Source organism: Thrips palmi, unplaced genomic scaffold (assembly GCF_012932325.1).
Source record: "Thrips palmi isolate BJ-2018 unplaced genomic scaffold, TpBJ-2018v1 HiC_scaffold_18, whole genome shotgun sequence".
In the NCBI taxonomy this organism is placed as follows: domain Eukaryota; kingdom Metazoa; phylum Arthropoda; class Insecta; order Thysanoptera; family Thripidae; genus Thrips; species Thrips palmi.
Window position 1 is genome coordinate 20,983,279 of NW_023144627.1, and position 20,480 is coordinate 21,003,758.

Sequence of the window (20,480 nt, forward strand, 5' to 3'; positions counted from 1 at the left end):
GTGCGGGAGGACTTTCGAGGTGGAGGGGGCAGTTTTGACGGTCGCAACCTTTGGCTGGGTCGACTGTAGACGCGGCGGTAGCAGTGTGGCGGGAACAGAATTGACCCCGGAGGTACCCCGCGCGCGAGGGACTTTGAACACGGCGATGAGCGTCTCAAAGTCTCCCGCGCGCGGGGTATCGCCTGCTTCGCCCAGGTCAGTTCCCTGTTCCCTGGCGGCACAGCGGCACGCGCCAGGACAGGGCGTCGCCGCGCCCGACGCGGTAGGCAGCCCACCTCACAGCAGTGTTGCCACACGCGGAGGCGGAAATTCCCTCGACGCACCGGCGACGAAAGGGTTGCCAACATCAGCCTGCCTACTAGGCAACATCCCGACAGCGATCCCAGACATTGCCTGGCAGTAGGGACCCTCTCTGTGAGAGATGGGTCAGGCTGGCGGCCTCCAGCCAATCACAGACCTCGGGTGTAAATGGGCCCTACCTGGCAGGCAGGCTGCGGTGGGCAGGGACATCGACGCTGGCGCGTGGCGGGAAATTTTCGCCTACGCGTGTGGCAGCGCCGCATTCAAATGAATGTTACAGCACGCCGCGAGGAACAGGCGCGCGGCGCGCAGAGCAAGCCGCAGCTGCGACTTCTTCCTCGTCTTTCTAAAACTCGACAGGGAATCCAGCAAAAACAAGTTCACTAAGCCGCACCTTCTTCCAAATAGTCCTTTCATTTTCCTTCCAAAAAGTTAAGTTGCTGGAAAACGTGGTGGGTTTTTCGCAAGGCCGCTCCTGGACTTTAATTTTAACCAGGGCTATCCGTCGCGGGGGAACTGTACTTACTGCGCATTATTTCGGCGGTTTGAACGTACCTGGGAAGGGACTCCGGCGGTGCAGTCTCACATTGGGCTGGGTCGGGTATCCGCGGCGGGGCAGGCCGCCGACTGCGGCCGACTGCGCGGCCTGTCCGGTTTGGTCCGGGCGGACTCGGAGACTCGCGCTGCTCGCGCTGCCAGCGGCCGGCTGGCAGGCTGGCAGGCACGCCCAGCACAACCAGCACGCCAACCTGGTCCAGGCAAAGCCGGCCAAAGCCGACGGCCGAAGCGAAAAAGGAACGACGCGGAAAAACGAAAGGACGCACCGGTCCAGTGCGGCGGAGACACGCAGTGTTGCCAACGCACGTCGACATTCCTACGATGCACCAGTGTCGGAAGGGTTGCCAACCTCAGCCTGCCCACTAGGCAATACCTGGGCCTCGCTAGCGAGGAGTTGCCTAGTAGGCAGGCTGAGGTTGGCAACAATGAGGCAGCACCGCGGAAGACCGCCTCCGGCCAACAGCTGACTCCACACACACGTCGCCGTCGTCGCTCTGTCTCTCTCGCACTCGCGGGGGCGTCCAGTGTTCCGTGCGGGTGCGAGAGAGGCAGAGCGACGGACGCCGTGAGGAATGAGACGATATCGGGGACGATACCGCTTGCATCGCGCAGGCCGACCTTGCCTTGGACCTTGCGACCGCACGTTCAATAAACAAAGTGTACAGAGTACAGTGTCAACTTGCTATTCCCCAAGGGCGAGCTTCTGTAGGATACACTCTAAAAACAAAAATGTCTGTAAATGTTGACGCAAGGGGCCTTTCGCTCCGGCTTTCCCGCACGTGCTGCCCTGCAGACTGATTCCGAGAGTCGCTTTCGTCGCTCTGTCTCTCTCGCACTCGTGGGGCGTCACTCAATCCGTTACAGGTGCGAGTGAGACAGCGGAGGAAGCGGTTCTCGGAATAAGTCTGGTACGCAAACACGCGTCACGAGGAACTGAACTGCCCACTCTTTCAATTGGGCTAAGTGTTTCGCGGCCCTCTTCCTGAGGCTGGCCTTGAAGGGGTCATCGATTTGCGATTCAGACGGGGTGAACCTGAGGCGGCAGACCTGTGGGAAGCCTCGAAGTCACCGGAACGGTGGTTCGAACCTCCGCGCCGTCGATGAGCGACCATGAAGCCGAACCAGAAGTCCTCGCAGTGGCCGTGCCCCCAGCACCTCAAACCCAAAGTGTGGCCGGGGTACCACCCGAGGTTCAACCCGTCGCGCTCCCCCACCGTGGCGACCATCGCCTGGCCGCCCTCGCCGCCAGGTAGGCCAGGGCCGACGACAGTGGGCCAGAAGACCGGTGGAGGCGGCCAAAACGCCACACGCGTTTCGAGCTCCAGAGTCGCTGAATGGGACTCAAAACGAACGTGTGACCCCACCAATGGATTGCTCTGCGAACGAGGAATCCATTGGTGGGGTCACACGTTCGGTTCGAGGCCTGTTTAGCGACTCTGGAGCTCAAAACGCGTCTTGAATTTTGGCCGCTTGCGTGGCCCACTGCACGCCAAACCCCTGTGAGAGTCGGGGTAGGCACCCCGGCCGGCGCCGCTGCCCGACGGGCTGCCTACCTCCCCGACTGCAGGGGCCTTCTGTGCGTTCCAGGGTCCGACGAGGAGCCCGATGACCACCCCTCCGACGTCCTGGCCTACGACCCCGCGCTGCTCAAGAACAACGCCCTGGCCTCCACCGTGGTCGTCATGGCCTTCATGGGGGTCATGCCGGTCCTCATCAAGACGAAAAGTACCCCGTTCTCGGCGCTGGTCTGCCCGAAGGGTCGATCCCCACGGTGTGCCAGTGTCGAAAGGGTTGCCAACCTCAGCCTGCCTACAAGGCAATTTGTCTTTAGCGAGTCCAAGAAGCCCCAGGCTGAGGTTGGCATGGCAGCCCTTTCGACGCTGGTGCATCGTGGGAGTCTTCCCCTCACGTGGCAGCACTGCCGCAGGGTTCTGCCTCCGCTCCACGCTGCCGCTGTGCATGCTGGCGTACGCGGCGCTCTGGTGCTCCGCGCTGCACATCCTGGTGCACAAGGTGCCCGTGGCGCTGGCCGGCGACCTGGACATGGACGTCCGCATGCTGGCCATCGAGGTGTCGGTGCACCTCGTGCCGCTGTGCTACGTCCCCGTCGTCTGGCTGCAGTCCAGGAACATCTCGCGCATCACCGTCGCCTACTTCAAGTTCCGGGTGCGTCTTTGTGTGTTTCGGCCCAAGACGCGTTTTGAGCTCCAGAGTCGCTAAATGGGACTCGAACCGGACCAATGGATTGCTCTCCGAACGAGGAATCTATTGGTGGGGTCACACGTTCGTTTCGACTCCTATTTAGCGACTCTGGAGCTCAAAACGCGTCTGGAGTTTTGGCCGCCTCCACCGGTCTTCTGGCCCACTGAGTGCCCAGCGAGTAACCCTTCCCTCGACCTCTTCCAGAGCGCCATTATGAGCCCCGCCGACCGGGCCCAGCTCGGGCGTCGTCGGCTGGTGTACGCGCTCTGCACGAGCGTGTTCGCGGGGACGGCCATCGCGCTGGTGGTCGGCGCCGCCCTGTTCGTCCCCGAGCTGCACGTCACCGTCGTGGACATTCCCGTGCTGGCCTACACCAACCTGGTGCAGACGGTGCTCTGGTGGAACATGGCCATCCAGCTGCTGCAGTCCAAAGTCATGGGCCAGAGCGTGCTCGCCAACCTGCAGAAGGTACAAAATCCTCGACGCGTTTTGAGCTGCAGAGTCGCTAAATGGGACTCGAACCGAACGTGTGACCCCACCAATGGATTCCTCTTTCGGAGAGCGATCCATTGGTGGGGTCACACGTTTGGTTCGAGCCCCATTGAGCGACTCTGCAGCTCAAAACGCGTCGAGGATTTTGCCCGCCTCCACCGTGTGGTGCCCCAGCTGGCCGGCAGCGGGGCGGTGACGGCCGCCGCCGTGAGGGCGAACCGCGGCCACTGGGTGAGGGTGCGCGACATGCTGGGCTACGACGACGTCAAGGCCAACGCCGTCTACGTCCTCAACATGGTGTACCTGCTGGCCCAGTGCACCATGGTGTCCTTCGAGACCATGTCCTTCTACTCGGCGGGCAACCGGTGGGCCTACACCATGCACGGCGTGTTCGCGGTCATCTACCTGCTGGAGATCTGCACCCTGTGCGACTTCGCGCACCGCGCCGTCGAGCTGGTATGGCGACCCGGTCTAAACGGTCGAAACCCCGGACGCGTTTTGAGCTCCAGAGTCGCTAAATGGGACTCGAACCGAACGTGTGACCCCACCAATGGATTGCTCTCCGAACGAGCAATCCATTGGTGGGGTCACACTTTTGGTTCGAGAGTTGTTTAGCAATCTGAGGCGCAAAACGCGTCTTGGCCGCGTCCACCGGTCTTCTGGCAAATCCACTGTGGGGTGGAGCTCAAGTAGCTCGGTGTCGATCCCCAGATGACGGACCCGTTCGTGGCCACCCTGGACACACTGTCTCTCAACGACTTGGACAGGGAGACGCACACCGAGGTAGGCCTATTTCGTGAGGACCTGACGCGATATTTCGAAATCGACCTTTTGTTGGCAACTATTTCGAACAGGTGTGCTTCTTCTACAACACCATCATCGCCAAACGGCCGTACTGCTCCATTCGCGGCTTCGCTTGCTTGGACCGACCGTTCCTGGCGTCGGTGAGTGTTATCATTTTCACCCGGCGATAACTTTCCGTGTCAATATGGACCCGGTGGACTTTTCTATTTGCCTCTCGCTGCAGATCATCACCACCATCGTCTCCTACCTCATTTTCCTGGCGCAGTTTCGGGCGGAGGACGAGGAGGACGAACTGGTACCGACGACAACCACGCCCCTGTGACGTCTGCCTTCGTTTATTTACAGTGTCAACGATAAAATTAAAATTATTGTCTTAATCTAGTCGAGGCAGTGTTGCCCCACAACCCAGCAGGGTCGACTTCGGCCTGTCCGGCCTGCCCACTGGGCAATGTCTGAGCGCTTCTCTCGAGAAGTTGCCTAGTGGGCAGGCTGTGGTTGGCAACGTGGTGCATCAAGGTGGGCACACTGCGTCAGGGCCGTCAGGGCCGTCAGGGCTGTCAGGGCCCGATGAACCTCGGGCACAGCTTCTCGGCGTTGTGCCTGGACTTGACGTAGTCCGCCACGCCGGGCAGCGCGTCGACGCGGCGCCGCAGCGCCTGCAGTGCGGGGTAGCCCTCCAACACGTTCTGGCGCAGCATGGCGTCGAACCACGTCAGCGGCGCGCAGAAGTACACGTCGGCCCACGTCAGCTGCACCGGAAAAACAATCAAGATTTTGGTCGTTTTTTTTTTCAAAGAACACAAGCGAGGGTCGCACCTTGTGGTTGGCCAGGTAGCCGCCGTTGGCCTCGGCCATGGCCTCGAACTTGCTGAGGTAGAAGGGCGCCGTCTTCTCCATCAAGGGCCTCAGCTTGGTGGCCTTGGTCTCGGGGTTGGCGTCGTAGAACCAGTCGGCCACGGCTGCCGGAATAATGCCAGAGGAACCATCTCAACCACTCTCACAAACTCAAGAGTAGCACGACTGGCTTCAACCTGAAGCATGCACAGTGGACCACAAGACCAACAGTGGACCAACGTTCGAGGTATCGATTCGTACCCGCGCGGAGGTCGTTGAAGGTCTCGACGACGATGTCGATGTGCAGGCACTCCTCGGGGGTGGCGCCCTGCAGGCCGACCTGGCCGGCGAGGTAGCGGCAGATGGCGCGCGACTGCGTGTACATGACGCCGTCCACCTCGAGCACGGGCATCGTGCCGAACGGCATCTCTGGAACGGGGAGGCAACGCGGCGGTGCACTTTGCCAGAAGACCGGTGGAGGCGGCCAAAGACGCGTTTTGAGCTCCAGAGTCGCTAAATGGGACTCGAACCGAACGTGCGACCCCACCAATGGATTCCTCGTTCGGAGAGCAATCCATTGGTGGGGTCACACGCTCGGTTCTGAGACGTACTCTTCTTGTGCTCCGGCCACTGCTTGGCGTCGATGCGGACGTCCTCGAAGGGGATGCGGCCGTAGTGCAGGAGGTAGCGCACGGGCTCGCCCAGCCCCGCCAGCGCGAAGTAGTGCAGGCGGTAGGAGGGGCGACCGGCCGCGCCGGGCACCGCGATGGGTGCGCCTGGCGCCATGGAGAAGCTCGCCTGGAGCCTGGAGGCCTGGAGGCAGCAGGCCAACCACGTCACACAAGGAGGATCTAGAATCAGCCAGAGACAGGGGGAAGCTCGCCTGGAGCCTGGGGGCCTGGAGGCAGGCCAACCACGTCACACAAGGAGGATCTAGAATCAGCCGGAGACAGGGGCAGTGTCGTAAAAATCACCCCAACTCACCCCACTCCGCTGAATGCGTACGTGCCTAGCCTAGCCTCACGGCACGGCGGTTTTCAAATACCGCTATCAATGTTATCTGGTCACTGGGTCATTGCTTCTGCACCAGCAGCCCACGCGAACAATCGATTTAATCAAACGATATCCCGGCCAAAGACCGACCAGGCCGCGAAGCCGCGAAGCCGCGAAGCCGCCAACACACTGTACGCCAGAGCGCGAGCCACTTCAGTGTTGCAACGAAAGTGGGCAAATCTCCGCATGATGCACCGATGTCGCTAAGGTCGACAACCTCAACCTGCCTACTAGGCAACTTCTCGAGAGAGAAGCCCAGTGCCTAGTAGGCAGGCTGAGGCTGGCAACCCCTTCGACACTGGTGCTCCGTGGTAATTTTCCCAAATTTCTGTAGTAGCACTGGCCGAGACAATAATTGGCCGCTTCACGACCGCGTTCAGGGGTTGGATTTCGGACTCGCCACCACTGGGCTCCTCACCTGAGTCTGGACAGCTCCGGCCGACACCGACCACACCGACCGAGGCGCGACGACGCTTGTGTGCCTGCCCCGGTCTGCCCGCGGGGGAGAGACTGCCAGAGACGGGGGCCTCGGCGGCCTGGCATCTGATAAGGTTGCCGACAAGAAAGAAGGAAGCCCTGAGTAAACCGCGTGCAAATAGCGGCCCGTCGCACCGAGCCTCGACACGCCGTGCACGGAGGCCCGCTCGTTCACTGGCAAGCTCAAGGACAACATTACGTCGTTTTACCCTATGTGAAATTCCGAGCGTTGGCAACCCTATGGTGCACCGCGGGCAGAGGAGAGGCGAGACGATAAAGGGAGGGGTGACGTGCTTCTCCTAAATGATGCATCATAAGTCGTCATAAGCAGGCGAAAATGCCCACGTTTCTCCAGTCCAGTGTCGAAAGGGTTGCCAACCTCGGCCTGCCTATTTGGGAATCTCTGCGTATTGTTAAGGTCAAGTAGGCAGGCTGAGGCTGGCAGCCCTCTCGACGCCAGTGCATCGTGGGAGTTTTCGCCAGCTTATGTGGCAAGGGGCTGCGGGGCAGGCCGGCCGGGCAGGGTGGGCATAGGCGCCGTCATTAGCCACTAGTCGTCGGGGAGGCGGAGGGAGGCCGCCGTCGGGGGCGTGTGTTTTGTGTTTTGTGTTTTGTGTTCCCACTTCCGCCGAGTGACGTTGACCTCATTCCGGCGGACAGCGCGCGGCAGAGCGGAGGTGCTTCCAGTGGCTCCTAGTCTGACGGCACCGCACAGTGGATGTGCCAGAAGACCGGTGGGGTCGGTCAAGCCCGGACGCGTTTTGAGCTGCAGAGTCGCTAAATGGGACTCGAACCGAACGTGTGACCCCACCAATGGATTGCTCTCCGGACGAGGAATCCATTGGTGGGGTCACACGTTCGGTTCGAGTCCCATTTAGCGACTCTGCAGCTCAAAACGCGTCTGGAGTTTTGACCGCCTCCACCACAGTGCTGGAGGCCCCCGCCCAGGCCGTCGACCACGCCACGCACCACGTGCAGCAGTCCTGCGTGTCCTTGGCAGTTGTCCGTTTTTCTGCGACCAACCACCGGCCGAGGCACTGAACCGCTTGCAACCAGTCGCGTCCGGTGCGTCCAGCAGCCAGCGGCAGCCAGCCCGCCGGCCGAACCGTGAGATCGCGCACCTGGCGTCCGAGGGTGGGGCGGCCGCCCTGCCGCCGCCACTGCCAAATTGAAGGCGGAGCGAGAGAGAGCGGCGCGGCCGGGGGCGGCGGCCGCAGGGTAGACAAAGACGGCGACAAATGAGCGCGCGGCGGTTCGGAGACAGGCGAAGTGCGAGGTAGATCAGCGCGTGCGTCAGTTCGGCCGCGGAGTCCTCGGGCAGCGCAGCGCGCCCTCCACGCACCCCGAGGCGGTCGACCTCCAGAGGGTTCGCCGGGACAGCGCTGACGGCCTGGACGGCGACCGACGGCGGCGGCGCCCAAATGCGGCAGTCCGAACCGGCGGACTGGTGTCACTGGTGTCGTCGCGGAGGGTCGACCACGGAGGCCGCGCGGCCAGCGCGCTCCGGAGCACGCCGTCGACGACAGCATCGCGGTGCCCGCCGCTGCCTCCCGGACGCCGAGCTGCCGGCCACGCCGCGCGTGCCGCCAAGGCGGTCCAGATTCGTATCGAGATTCGTATCGATAAGTGGGATTGCAATTGGATCGGCCGGTCGATGCGTCGACCGATAGCCCGGCGGCCGCTCCAGTGATTTCGGATTCGGGGAGGACGGCGCGGTGCTGCGCGGTGCTGCCTGCTACACTGTGAGGGTGAGTCATCGTGGCACGCGCCGGGATCGCGTTGAAAGCCGAAGCGGGGACACCTGTCGCGCGCCGGATGTGGCGATGTGGCGCCTGATTCGTTTTTCCGCCGCCGTGGCCAAACGATGTGAAAACGGCAACGGCCTAGCGATCTGCAGCGAGCAGTCGCCCGGCAGCCATGCACGCGTACAGGGTGATTCATCTCAACACAGATCATTAATGGCGGCCACCCGGTCGCACGCGCGCCCGGACGGTCGCACGGGTGGTCAAAGCCTCTAGACGCGGTTCGAGCAGCAGAGGGGGCTAATGGGACCAACCGACCTGCAGAAACCAACCAGTGTTTTGCTATGTTGGGGAATGCACATCCACGGTGGGGTAAGCGCAGGTCATCCGGGTTCGACGTCCTTCGCGGTTGGCGCTAAAGGGCCTGTTTGCGCGGGGATAGAAGTGTTCTTCGCGGTAACCGGGTTACCCCGGGGGTCGCCCACCCGCGATGCCTGCGTACTCTGCGAAGGGCTGTGGCAATCACCCCCAAGGAAAAAGCCTTCCAGCAGACGGGCCTGGGTTCCCCACACCCCCGGCCCTGCCGTCTGCCAGCGGACAGCGGGGCAGGGGGGCCCGGGCGAGCGGCCGGGTGGGGGGGCGCGTGAGAGCCAGCGTGCACATCGAATTCGCCGGAGGACACCTGTTAGGTGGTCAACAATCCCCAACCGCGGAGCGCCAAAGGGGCCGAAAAGTGGGGCCCTCCCGGCACCCGAGTCGTTGGGTGGAACCCCCCACCAATGGATTGCTCTTTCCCAAAGCAATCCATTGGTGGGGTCAAAAGTTTGATTCGAGGCCCGTTTAGCGACTCTGGAGCTCAAAAGCACTGTTCGCGGCAGGGATGGGGTCCTCGCCCAACTTCGGGGACCCCGCGTCGCCGCACGGCGTGGTGCGGCCTAAGGGGCTGTGGCGGCGCGCCAAGGACGCCTTCCAGCAGGAGGCCATGGAGTTCTGCCTCTTCACCGGCCTGCACGGCTACAAGTACATCGTGCAGCCCGGCAAGCACCGCGCCGAGCGGTGAGCCAGCACTGCACATTGAATTCGCCGGCGGACCGGTTGAGGTGGTCAAAATCCCGGACGCGTTTTGAGCTCCAGGGTCGATAAATGGGCCTCGCACCCGAACGTGTGACCCCCACCTATGGATTGCTCTCCGAATGAGGAATCCATTGGTGGGGTCAAAAGCTCGATTCGAGGCCCGTTTAGCGACTCTAGAGCTCAAAACGCGTCTAGAGTGTTGTTTTCTGGAAAAGCAAAGGCTTGGCGGTGTTGCAGCATGTTCTGGACGCTGACCGTGGCCGTGTCCATGGCGGCCGCCGTCTGGCTCATGATCGTGGCGTACGACTTCAACCGCAGCCACCCCACCATCCTGGCCGTGGACACGACGCACAACCCGCTGTGGAAGGTGGACGCGCCGGGCGTCACCGTGTGCCCCAGCAACAAGGTCTTCAAGTCCAGGGCCATCCGCCTCGTCCAGAGCCTGTGAGTCCCGCCTGCTCCGTCTCTGTCGCACCCGTGGGGCGTCCCGTAGAGGTGCGAGAGAGACGGAGCGAGTGAGGTTGTCCTCGCGTCGACAGGGACCTGCCCGCCGACGTGACCGAGGACGAGGTGCTGTCCGACCTCGGCCTCCTCGTGGAGCTGATCGCGCCCCGCGCCACCAACACCACGCCATTCACGCGCCTGCAGAACATCCTGGACAAGAACTCCCTCAGCGTGGACCAAGTGCTGCGGTGAGCGGCCAGAGACGCGTTTTGAGCTCCACAGTCGCTAAGCAGGACTCGAACCGAACGTGTGACCCCACCAATGGATTCCTCGTTCGGAGAGCAGTCCATTGGTGGGGTCACACGTTCGGTTTGAGGCCTTTTTAGCGACTCGCTGAAAGCTCTCTGCCCCTTCCTCAGGAGGGTGACGCCGACCTGCGACGAGCTGATGGTGCGCTGCCTGTGGAAGCGGCGGCAGTGCCTACACTGCTCCGACATCTTCCGCATGGTGCCCACGGCCTACGGCTACTGCTGCAGCTTCAACTACATGGACCGGGACATCCACAACTACAAGTACAAACGCCCTCAAAAAGCGGAAAGGCAACCGCTGTGCCGGGATTCGAACCCGCGATCTTTGTTCCAGGCCGCGCATCGGCGGCTGCGTCGGGGTGTCGTATCAGGACGTGCAGCGGCTGTCGGCGTGCGGCTACACCAACGGACTGTCGGTGACCGTGCGCATCCGGCCCGAGGAGTACATGTCCTCCTTCTTGGCCTCCCACGGCGTCATGGTACGGTCCCTCTCCCTCGATGCAACAGTGTCGAAAGGCGTGGCAACCTCAAGAGGTAAATAGGGAACGGTTCTGCTTGATTCAGGTGATGATCCACAACCCGACGCAGTACCCCGACGGCAACGCCGACCTCAAGGTCGTGGGCGCCGGGACGGTGTCCTTCATCTCCTACCTGGCGCAGGTGAGCTCCCCTACCGCTCCCCACGGAGAAGGGGTAGTAAGAAGGACGTCAGAGCAGTGGGCCAGAATACCGGTGGAGGCGGTCAAAGTCCCGAACGCGTTTTGGCCGCCTCCACCGCCCTTGTAACTGTTGAACGTCCCCCTTGCCTCCTCTCCGCCAGGTGACGCAGGCCACCAAGAGGCTCCGCAAGAAGGTGTCCGCCGACATCCGCAAGTGCCACTTCCCCGACGAGATGTTCCTGCCCATGTTCCGGACGTACACGTTCGAGAACTGCATGGCCTCGTGCCAGGCCAACCGGACGCTCGCCGTGTGTGGCTGCGTCCCCGTCACCTACCCGCCGATCCGTGAGTCCCACCCCAAGGAACACCGCACCACCACAGAGTTTCCACTTAGCTAAAAAGATGTTTTAACTTCCAGCCGATCGCAAAATCTGCAACCTGCTGGACACCCCGTGCGTCTCGGGGTTGGTCTGTGAGTTCTCGAGCCGTCGAACTAGCTCCTTCCGCTGACGAAGGCAATACTTTCTACGGGGGTTGGTCGGTGTTGAAATGGTTGCCTATCCCAGCGCGCCTGTTTGGCAATATCTGGGCTTTGAACTCAAGTGCCAAGTAGGCAGGCTGAGGCTCGCAACCCTTTCGACACTGGTGCGCCGTGGGTAGTTTTGCTTACTGAAGTGGCACTGACGTTTGGCCCGCAGCCGACCCGTCCCCGCAGCGCAAGGTGCTCAACGCGTCCATGTGCCCGCTCTGCCGGCCGCTCTGCGAGAACATCGAGTACTCCGTGGAGACGTCCGTCGGCGAGCTCGACTTCGAGTACGAGGAGGGCCAAGTGCTGACGTACGCCATTTCCACCATTTTCATCAAAGTAGCCCTCGGGCAAAGTGTGGCTTTTCGCACCAGGCGGGTCAAGCGGGAGGGGGTCCTGCTGCCCCCCTGGGGATCGCGGCTCACGAACGGCGGGCTAACGTCCCGTTGTTTACCGTTTGCAGACAGGGCCTCGGGCTCAACGAGTCCGAGTTCGCCATCTTCCACGTGTTCGCCAACGACCTGGTCACCACCATGTACAAGATGGACGAGTACATGACGCGGGAGGACCTGCTCGGTGAGTGGACGGGGGAGGGGAGGCGTATAGTGGGCGGTCGAAATACCGGACGCGTTTTGAGCTCAAGAGCCGCTAAATGGGACTCGAACCGAACGTGTGTGACCCCACCAATGGATTGCTCTCCGAACGAGGTATCCGTGGGTGGGGTCACACGTTCGGTGCGAGTCCCATTTAGCGACTCTGGAGCTCAAAACGCGTTGAAAGTTTTTGCCGCCTCCGCCGGTCTTCTGGCCCACTGTGCCGCGTGGCGGCGTGGCGCTTGCATGCCCTACTTTGCGTCCTCCAGGCTCGCTGGGCGGGCTGTCCGGGCTGTTCGTGGGCTTCAGCCTGGTGTCCGGCTTCGAGTTCGTGTACTTCTTCACCATCCGGCCGTTCTTCCGGATGCGAGCGCGGCAGGCCGCCAGTCGCGCCGCCAGCAGGGCCGCGTCGGCAGCCGCCCCCTTCAACGGCAGCGCGCCCCCAGGGCCCCCAGGGCCCCCAGGGCCCCCAGGGCCCCCCGCACCAGGGGGCTCGCCGCGCAACCCCTTCCCCCTGGCCGCGCCGCACGGCTTCAGGTTCCGGAGACGTGAGTCCAGGGTTCAAATACCCATTTGCAAGCACAACTTCTACTTTTTTCATTTTTTGTAAAATGGGGGGTCTTTAATTGTATTATTTTTCAATAATTGCCATTTTTAACCAGGTGGCACAGACACTGGAATAGAAAAGGACGAGAGGAGAGATCGACCGTTCCGCAGAAACGCTGGTAGTAACAGTATGATTCCTGTCATAGAATGAAGTCAGCATTTTCATGCCAGGTCCAGCACTTTTATTTTCTGACTGTCGCTGTCAAACTTTATTAAAGATTTTGTTAGAAATTTGTAAGAGGCTGAGTTTTTTTTCTTGCAGTTAAAAGATTGTGGGTAAGAAAGACAAGCACATCTTACAAGGACTAGTGTACTTCAAACTTTCAATATCACAATTATGATACACAGCTAGTGTACAGGTTACCCTTTGAAATTTATAAAATGGTCGCTTCAAATGTACAGAAAACGAAAAGACATTGGGGGAATCTAATTCAAAGCGTTTCTTTCTAGAAAACGAAAGAAACACTGAAGACTGAAATGTGTTAAGCTCTAGGCCTATCATGTGAAGCAATACACTCGATAGGCCAGCACTGAGATAATGGTCTTCAAGGATACCAAATGAAAAACTAAGACAATACACAAACTCACAAAAGGGGACAGGCACAAAATAATTTACAAAGTGTTCATGAATAAAAGGAGACCAATAGGAATAAAAAAGAAAGGTTGCATGGTAAAGATAGACTCTACAAGAGGGTAAGAGGGTACAAGAGGGTACCTAAGCTATCTTTAAGAGGGGAAATAAAATACATAACCGGGCTTACAAGGGAATGTCATTCAGTTCAGTACAATCAGTGATTAGACCCTATTAGATTATTACAGATACCAATAACTTCTAGAAAAAATAGACATATCACATTTTGGCATACATGCTAAGCACATACAATGTATATTTAATATTCACACTAAATAATTTTAACAAATACATAGAAGTATTCAGAAATATAGTCTTCTAAGGCAGTAAAATATGTAACTACAGTTGCCATTTATTAAAATAACTATCATCTTAGCAATTACTCAAACAATAAAATATCTGATTGGTGCAATTATTGCAGTCAGGCTCAACCTTTCCAAGCATTTGGGCATTCCAAACTACTGTCATGCATCTTCCTTGAGAATCTGCATTTGCCCTGAAGCAAAATGCACCCAGGTTAACAAGAAAGACATTATTTTCAATCACAGCATTCATGTCACAGTCAAGAGAAAACATACTATGTAGATATTGGATCACGCAAAACCATGCTCAGTATTGCACACTCAACATCCATCACTTTATAAAAAGTTATAAATACATTATGTAGCTGACAACATGGAAACAATTGTCTTGCAACAGCAAAAAATGAACAGATTACTATACTGCAGTCAACACAAGACAATTAAATTGCCAAAGAGTAACAGGAAACCTCTCCACCAGGCCCAAAAATGGAGTAAAAGATTTAAATTATAATGCTCTTCTAAACCTAAAAATGTAAAATTCAAATTTTACATAAAGAATTTTGATCAGCACTGACTGTCTTTAGAATGACGTGTCTAATACCATCACAATAGAATACTTGTCAAAATATTTATCTCTAATAAATAAAAAATACAAACAACAATGCTTTGAAATTATTGCAAGATCATTTTTAAGCTTCAGGGCACGGCGGAGGTTGATACTCTGAATCAGGTGACAGCTCAGTAAAATCCATGAGAGAATCTTCATCTTCTTCTTTCGGGCTAAGTGTTGGAGAAACAGTCCGGCTTGTGATTGAACTGCTTCCACTGACGGAATTAGTTTGCTGGCTGTCCATCATACTGCTGTAGCCTTGGTAAGGAGCAGAGGCACCAAGTCTACCCGGGGCACTTCGGTGTGATATATCTTCTATGGCTTCAGGTGCGTAGTCCACTTCCACAGGGTGCAATAGACGGGTTCCTTCGCTTGGGGACCTGTACATTCCTTTGCCTCGAATGTGGCGACTAAGTGTGCTCCCTGTGAAAACGGAAACAAATCTCATTATCTGAGAAATGCTGTAAAATTGAATCGGCACGTAAACTTAAAAGTGGTCAAAAGCAGAAAGCATGTACAGCAATACCACAACCACTGGTAAGGAAGATGAAACTAACATGCACAGAAAGGTTCCACAAATATTGTGCAAATCAGTGCAATAGGTAGGGGAAAAAATGAGAGTTTCAAATTGTGGTTATTATGATTCAGGTTAATCCCAATAGGTCAGAGCCGTACCCTTCATTATCTGAGAAAGTTGACAGTAGGAGGTAAGACCTTTCATCAGCCTCTGAAGAAACACGCTTGTAGAGACCAGGAACACCAATATGCCGGCCCAGGGTGTATCCTGAATATCAGCATAGTCCAAGATATGGGGTTGAGCAAGCCAGACATAAGTGTAACATTATCTAGAGAGTTGATATTTTTGCTCGGGACTGTGAACTAATGTAGACTAGTGAAGATTGAAAGATTTTCAATATCATGCAAGTTTGAGTTAGGAGGGGCTTATTTAAAAAAGAAATCTATATTATACTATTTGGTTAATCAAATCTCACAATACTAAAGCCACAACCAAGCAAAAATAAAACAGCCGCAAAGTGCAAAAAAACACTCTAAATCCAAAAGTTGGTGTTATTGACTTACCGACAACCCCGATGTGCTCCTTGACATCTGAGTGGACATCGGACAGATCCCACATTGCAAGGAAGGCATCGCAGCACGACTTATGCTCTGCTGCATCGTTCACATAAGGCTTATAGGAGAAACTATAATGATGAGCTACCGCTGCTAAGAACATCTCGATACAAATTAAGAAGTCCTAAGTAAGGAACAAGCAATAAAATTTCATATGAGATTCACTTCTTTGATAATTAAAAAAGATTCAATAAAAATTAGATTTACCTGAAGTCCTGAAGAAATGTCCTTCACATCAGTTTTGTCCTCAGTACCAAACACAGAAGAAATCACTCCTGTGTATACCAGCACTGAAATAATTACTCCTTGGCTAAAACATTAAAAAAAAACATGGATTGGAGAAAAAATGACAAAAAAACAGCTCCATGAACACAGTTGGTTGTCTACTGGTACTTACAAGAAAGAAAAGAATACAACTGCCTTGATACACAAAAACTTGCCAATAGGTTTCATTGGCAATAATTCTTCTTTGTTAGCTTTGTAAAATAAGACAAGGCAGTACATGGCTATGAATTGGGAGAAGTTATTGACAGCAATCATGTATGGAAATGCTGAATCACCTCGAAATTCTCCTTCTCTATAAACCCCAGCTAGTTCACATATGCTGCAACAAAACAAGATTATGAGGCAAGGAAGAAAATAGCTTCAAAATTCACAAGTTCACGCAAGTCATTGAACATACAAAGAAATGGCTGTGGTCACAGGTCGCACAACTGTATACTGTAGAATTCCATGCTTGCAATTATGGACAAGTTCTCTGTTATCAAAGCAGAAAACGATTAGAACAGGAAAGACCTTGATGATCAACACCCATACGCGAAAACCTTACCTGCCCATTTCCCATGTCGGTAAACAACACAAGGGGAATAAGTGATGTGTTTGAGGTTTGAGCTCTAAATTAGCCACAAAATTTACTTCCTCTTCATTTAGGTAGTTGAACAGGAAAATCATAAAATTGTAGATTACATAAGCTTCATAGCATTCACGTAAACTGTCAAAGTAGATGGACTGTGCTGGCATAATCAAACCCAGCCACTGAGAGAGACGAGACGGAACAATTAAATGAAGAACTTCAAAGTTAATTTTTGATTTAAAAGGAATATGTGTAACTTACCGCATTTAATGCGTACAACGGTACCATCCAGAGTATTCTGCCAAGAAAATAAATACATGGATGAGATTATATAGAATAGAAAACGACCAGAAGCTCTGTTATATTTTCCTTTAAAATCATTGGATAAGGTAGAAACTGTTTCAAGAGAGTTCAAGGTGACGTGTTGAGGTGTTATGTAACAACACAGCGGACTTGACAGGTAACACCGCTCACCTAATGATATGCTTCTGCAGCCTGGGCTTTGTGTAGTGAACCATATGCTGGGTGATTTGCCAGAAGGCGATGGGGAGGGCCATGAGGACGAAAACACCCCCGATGAGCACTCCCTGGTCAGTCTTCTGGAAGCCATTCTTGACGGCGCTCATCACCAGGATGGGCAGTAGGATCACGATCACAATAGCATACACGGTCATCACCGCCGGCCGAATCCAGTAGCGCCATTTTCGGCCGAAGCCGAGCAGCGCTTCGAGGCACATAATTGTTTGATTTGGTAAAACCCTGGACGTTTGAGCCCCACTATCTGCGAGGTTATATCACGAAGACTAACTGACGTCTGATAAGGAAAGGCTAGGAAAGACACACTGCACTGCACTGCCTGTTGGCACCGGGGCTCAGAGGCAACGCACGGGTCATTATGCGACACTTTTCTGCGCCGGCCACGCAGAGTCCGCGACAAACACAGCAAATTTCCACAACATTGTGATTCTCAAAGCTGTTCGCGACTTTTGTCCCTTCCTTCGCCTCAAACATCAAAACAACAGGATGAGAAATCGCGGTGGCGGCACATGATGAGAAATGAACGATGACGATGCACGATCGCTGGGGAGGGGGAGGGGGAGAGAGTAGAGTACAGAGCATGACTTACAGCTTTTCCAGACTCTGCCGCTTTTTTGTAAAGTACAGTTAAGTCCTCACTTTTAACACGAAGTAGCATGTGTCATACGACGGACGCAATGGGTGTCAAAATCGGCAAAATGACGCATTTTACGTTTAAAATCACATTTCCTAAACCTAAAATTAAAAATAACTTGGACAAGCATGGTGATTAGCTTACGTGTACACAGCTAAGACCACTTTCTTTCCGTTTTTGTTTGGCCGTCTCTCTCGCTCCCACGAGATAGTGCGCTCCGGGCCCGAAACGGCATACGATCATGTGTGGTCTAGCCCTTAATGGTAATGGTAACGGGGAAGGTAGGCGGTTCTGTTACACAGAGGAGTGTGGCGGGCTGGCCTATCCAGCACTTCGCAGGCGCCGAGAGTAAGACAGTAGGGCTATCTGTCTCTCTCGCACATGCCAGGGCCAGCTCATGAGGGCGATAGAGACAGAGCGAATCAAGGAGCAACGGTCTTTCGAGGAGACAGCGCGGACGGCGCGGACGCGGTCGGTCGGATGCGGTCGCTTCGCCCACTCCATTATTCGAATGCGAGGGCGTCCTCCTGGAACATTCCCACTCGTCAAAGTTCCAGACGCATTCCGAGAGGCGCACGGAGAGAGTTTGGAAAGTGTTTGACAGTGCTGCCGCTGGTCGCCATCTGCTCGTGCTGCATCCGTTCAAAACGCGTCCAGCGTTTTGGCCGGCGGCGCCGGTCTTGTGGCCCACTGTGCGGGGCTACCCCCCGCCGGGCCCGGCAAGCCGAGAGCGTGGGGTAGTGCCAGAGACTACTAGAAGGTGCGGCCTTGTGTGTCGTCACGGCGCGGACTGGGCGGGGCGGGGCAGTCACTGAGTGTGACGTAGCGCGTCGTCCCACGCACGTCTGGCCGTACCTGCCCCCCTCCGCGGAGGGGCGTAGGAGGGCGGCGACGCACAGTGGACCAGAAGAACGGTGCAGGCGGACAAGACTCTAGACGCGTTTTGAGCGCCAAAGTCGCTAAATGGGACTCGAACCGAACAAGTGACCCCACCAATGGATTGCTCTCCGAATTAGGGATCCATTGGTGGGGTCACACGTTTGGTTCGAGTCCCATTTAGCGACTCTGGAGCTCAAAACGCGTCTAGAGTTTTGGCCGCCCGCACCGGTCATCTGGCCCACTGTGCTACGCCACGGCCACGCCGCTCCACTGACTCACTGCCGGGAGGGATGCCAAGTGCAGCCAACGCCGTCCTGTCCGCTCGAACATTGTCTTCACGGCGGTCGTGGGCAGCGCAGCCCCAGCCACTTTCCTTCTCGCGAAGCCGCGAGAAAAATCGAGAACGATCGATATAAATCGAACGCACGCAGAGAGGGGTTGCAAAGGAAAGGAGTGCAACGCCGCCGGCACTGCGAGGAAGGGTACCACGTTCGGACGGCAATCCATGGTGGGGTCACACGTTCAGTTCGAGCCCCATTTAGCGACTCTGCAGCTCAAAACGCGTCTGGAGTTTTGGGCGCCTCCACCGGCCTTCTGGCTCACTGTGCGCCAATCGGCCCCAGTTGGGGCAGGCGGAGCGCCCCGCAGTCTGTCTCTCTCGCACTCACGGGGCGCCCGGCACAGGTGCGAGAGAGACAGTCGGGCAGAGGGCCCTTGATGGCCTCAAGGTCGTGACTGCGATAGCGGCAGAGCGGCTCCGTAAAATGGCTCCAAATGAAACGCTCGGACAAAGCCTCTCTGTCCATCGCTCCGTCTCTCTCGCACCCCCAACGCGCCCATGGGCAGCCTACGGGATGGTCCATGAGTGCGAGAGAGACAGACTGCAAGGCTCGGCGCTGCTGCTGCTGCATGCGCCCATATGGACCAGGCGCGCGCGCAGCCTGGCGCAGCCCAAGCGGAGCGGCGGCCCTGAGGGTCTCTCTCTACCCGCGTTCCGATGTACCCTGCCGTCACTCACGGCGCTGACGGCTGTTCCTGAACACGGCGGGGCACCACCATGGGCACGGAGGCCATTTTGCGGCAGCCCCGTTCCGGACAGCGTTCTGTCTCTCTCGCACTCCAACCGGACGCTCCATGCGTGCGAGAGAGACAGGGCGACGAGGACACTGTTAATCAGCCCGAAGCTTCCCGGACCGAGGGAGGAACCCCCTCGATGACCGAGACCGTCCAGAACGGAGCGTCGCCCCGTCTCTCTCGCAGGGACGCCGCATGCGTGCGAGAGAGACAGAGCGACACTCCTTCGGCCGGCCGTCACGGCGAGACCAAATTATTTGTCGTTTCGGAACGCAGAAGGGGCGGGGCGCGGTCGGGCGGGGCGGAGGGGGAGGTTGCAAAGCGCCTAAGAATAGCGCCGCACCCTGCAGACTCGCTGTCGTCGCTCTGTCTCTCTCGCACCTGTGCGGGGCGCCCCATGAGTGCGAGAGAGACAGAGCGACGAAAAGTCCGCAGACGGTGCTGCGTTCGAGGTGGTTGCTCCCTTCGACCGCAGCCCTTAGGGTGGAAGGACGGGGTGCATTTCACATTTCACACACTCAAGCGCTCCGAAAGCGCTCGGCCACCATGCAGCACAATGGACCGGCGCCGGCGGCCAAAAATATAGACGCGTTTTGAGCTCCAGAGTCGCTAAACAGGACTCAAACAAAACGTGTGACCCCACCAAGGGATTCCCCGTTCGGAGAGCAATCCATTGGTGGGGTCGCACGTTCGGTTCGAGTCCCATCTAGCGACTGTGGAGCTCAAAACGCGTGTAGAATTTGGGCCGCCTCCACCGGTCCTCTGGCCCACTGGGGGAAGTCCAGCCCGTTTTTCGGAAAGTTGGTCACTGTAAATGGGCGGCGGCCGCGTCCATGCGGATGCTCTAGAAGGCGGCGGCGGCGCGGCCGGGTGATTCAGGTGATGCCGCCGAGTCCTTATAAAGACAAAGTGGGCTGCCGCTCTGTCTCCCTCGCACTCACGGCGCGTCCCCCATGCCTCTCGGGAGTGCGAGAGAGACAGAGCGGCGCGTGCCGACGAGCAGTGGATCAGAATCGGAATGGGACGACGCCTCACCTCTGGCCGCGTGCGAATAAGCGAACCGCAGTCCGTCGCCGGGGAGCCAACGAGTGCGAGAGAGACAGAGCGCGTTCGAGTCACCGCCACCCACAAGTGCACCTAAGTCTGACTGCCACACC

General features: G+C 56.9%; 4 protein-coding genes and 1 long non-coding RNA gene across 7 annotated transcripts; 3 read left to right on the forward strand and 2 right to left on the reverse strand.

Annotated features, from left to right (window-relative positions):
* The first annotated feature begins 1,195 nt into the window (after positions 1-1,195).
* On the forward strand, positions 1,196-4,737 carry LOC117644782. The gene is made up of 8 exons (XM_034384400.1): positions 1,196-2,107; positions 2,446-2,583; positions 2,786-3,024; positions 3,265-3,528; positions 3,727-4,008; positions 4,264-4,335; positions 4,407-4,496; positions 4,580-4,737. The coding sequence occupies exons 1-8, from the start codon at positions 1,969-1,971 to the stop codon at positions 4,676-4,678; spliced, it is 1,323 nt and encodes a 440-aa protein (XP_034240291.1). The 5' UTR covers positions 1,196-1,968; the 3' UTR covers positions 4,679-4,737.
* Positions 4,673-6,756, reverse strand: LOC117645169 (glutathione S-transferase-like). Of its 2 annotated transcripts, none has more exons than XM_034385154.1 (5): positions 6,662-6,756; positions 5,802-6,041; positions 5,452-5,619; positions 5,173-5,315; positions 4,673-5,105 (listed from the first exon to the last, which is right to left on the reverse strand). In XM_034385154.1, the coding sequence occupies exons 2-5, from the start codon at positions 5,974-5,976 to the stop codon at positions 4,914-4,916; spliced, it is 678 nt and encodes a 225-aa protein (XP_034241045.1). In that variant the 5' UTR covers positions 5,977-6,041; positions 6,662-6,756; the 3' UTR covers positions 4,673-4,913. The 2 variants fall into 2 exon arrangements, with proteins under 2 accessions (XP_034241045.1, XP_034241044.1); XM_034385153.1 differs by having other exon boundaries at positions 5,802-6,003; positions 6,662-6,743.
* Positions 6,757-8,346: 1,590 nt separating this feature from the next.
* On the forward strand, positions 8,347-12,511 carry LOC117644783 (sodium channel protein Nach-like; the record flags this gene model as incomplete). The annotated part of the gene is made up of 12 exons (XM_034384401.1): positions 8,347-8,468; positions 9,341-9,518; positions 9,774-9,980; positions 10,076-10,228; positions 10,400-10,552; positions 10,623-10,767; positions 10,853-10,948; positions 11,109-11,292; positions 11,366-11,419; positions 11,646-11,784; positions 11,937-12,049; positions 12,336-12,511. Coding segments are annotated over exons 2-12 (1,596 nt in total), but the record flags the coding sequence as incomplete, so codon positions are not given.
* A 7-nt stretch (positions 12,512-12,518) lies between these two features.
* Positions 12,519-12,910, forward strand: LOC117645040. The gene is made up of 2 exons (XR_004587699.1): positions 12,519-12,614; positions 12,729-12,910. It is a non-coding gene; the product is annotated as an uncharacterized LOC117645040 (long non-coding RNA).
* Positions 12,911-12,968: 58 nt separating this feature from the next.
* LOC117645039 (transmembrane protein 184C) lies at positions 12,969-17,231 on the reverse strand. Of its 2 annotated transcripts, XM_034384927.1 has the most exons (9): positions 16,674-17,231; positions 16,461-16,497; positions 16,176-16,381; positions 16,029-16,103; positions 15,744-15,950; positions 15,554-15,656; positions 15,296-15,470; positions 14,891-14,999; positions 14,478-14,638 (listed from the first exon to the last, which is right to left on the reverse strand). In XM_034384927.1, exons 1-9 carry the CDS (start codon positions 16,934-16,936, stop codon positions 14,626-14,628), a joined length of 1,188 nt encoding a protein of 395 aa, XP_034240818.1. In that variant the 5' UTR covers positions 16,937-17,231; the 3' UTR covers positions 14,478-14,625. The 2 variants fall into 2 exon arrangements, with proteins under 2 accessions (XP_034240817.1, XP_034240818.1); XM_034384926.1 differs by lacking the exon at positions 14,891-14,999 and having other exon boundaries at positions 12,969-14,638; positions 16,674-17,228.
* Between the last annotated feature and the right edge of the window lie 3,249 nt (positions 17,232-20,480).

Excerpts from the sequence above, each read along its gene's own strand:
- LOC117645169 (XM_034385154.1), bottom strand. The coding sequence starts at position 5,976 with ATGGCGCCAGGCGCACCCATCGCGGTGCCCGGCGCGGCCGGTCGCCCC. Across the intron at positions 5,316-5,451 it reads CTTCAACGACCTCCGCGCGG|CCGTGGCCGACTGGTTCTAC; the intron begins GTACGAATCGAT and ends TTATTCCGGCAG. Across the intron at positions 5,106-5,172 it reads GCTACCTGGCCAACCACAAG|CTGACGTGGGCCGACGTGTA; the intron begins GTGCGACCCTCG and ends TTTCCGGTGCAG.
- LOC117645039 (XM_034384926.1), bottom strand. The coding sequence starts at position 16,936 with ATGTGCCTCGAAGCGCTGCTCGGCTTCGGCCGAAAATGGCGCTACTGG. Across the intron at positions 16,498-16,673 it reads CTGCAGAAGCATATCATTAG|AATACTCTGGATGGTACCGT; the intron begins GTGAGCGGTGTT and ends TTTTCTTGGCAG. Across the intron at positions 16,382-16,460 it reads CGTTGTACGCATTAAATGCG|TGGCTGGGTTTGATTATGCC; the intron begins GTAAGTTACACA and ends CGTCTCTCTCAG.
- LOC117644782 (XM_034384400.1), top strand. The coding sequence starts at position 1,969 with ATGAAGCCGAACCAGAAGTCCTCGCAGTGGCCGTGCCCCCAGCACCTC. Across the intron at positions 4,009-4,263 it reads CGCACCGCGCCGTCGAGCTG|ATGACGGACCCGTTCGTGGC; the intron begins GTATGGCGACCC and ends GTCGATCCCCAG. Across the intron at positions 4,497-4,579 it reads ACCGACCGTTCCTGGCGTCG|ATCATCACCACCATCGTCTC; the intron begins GTGAGTGTTATC and ends CTCTCGCTGCAG.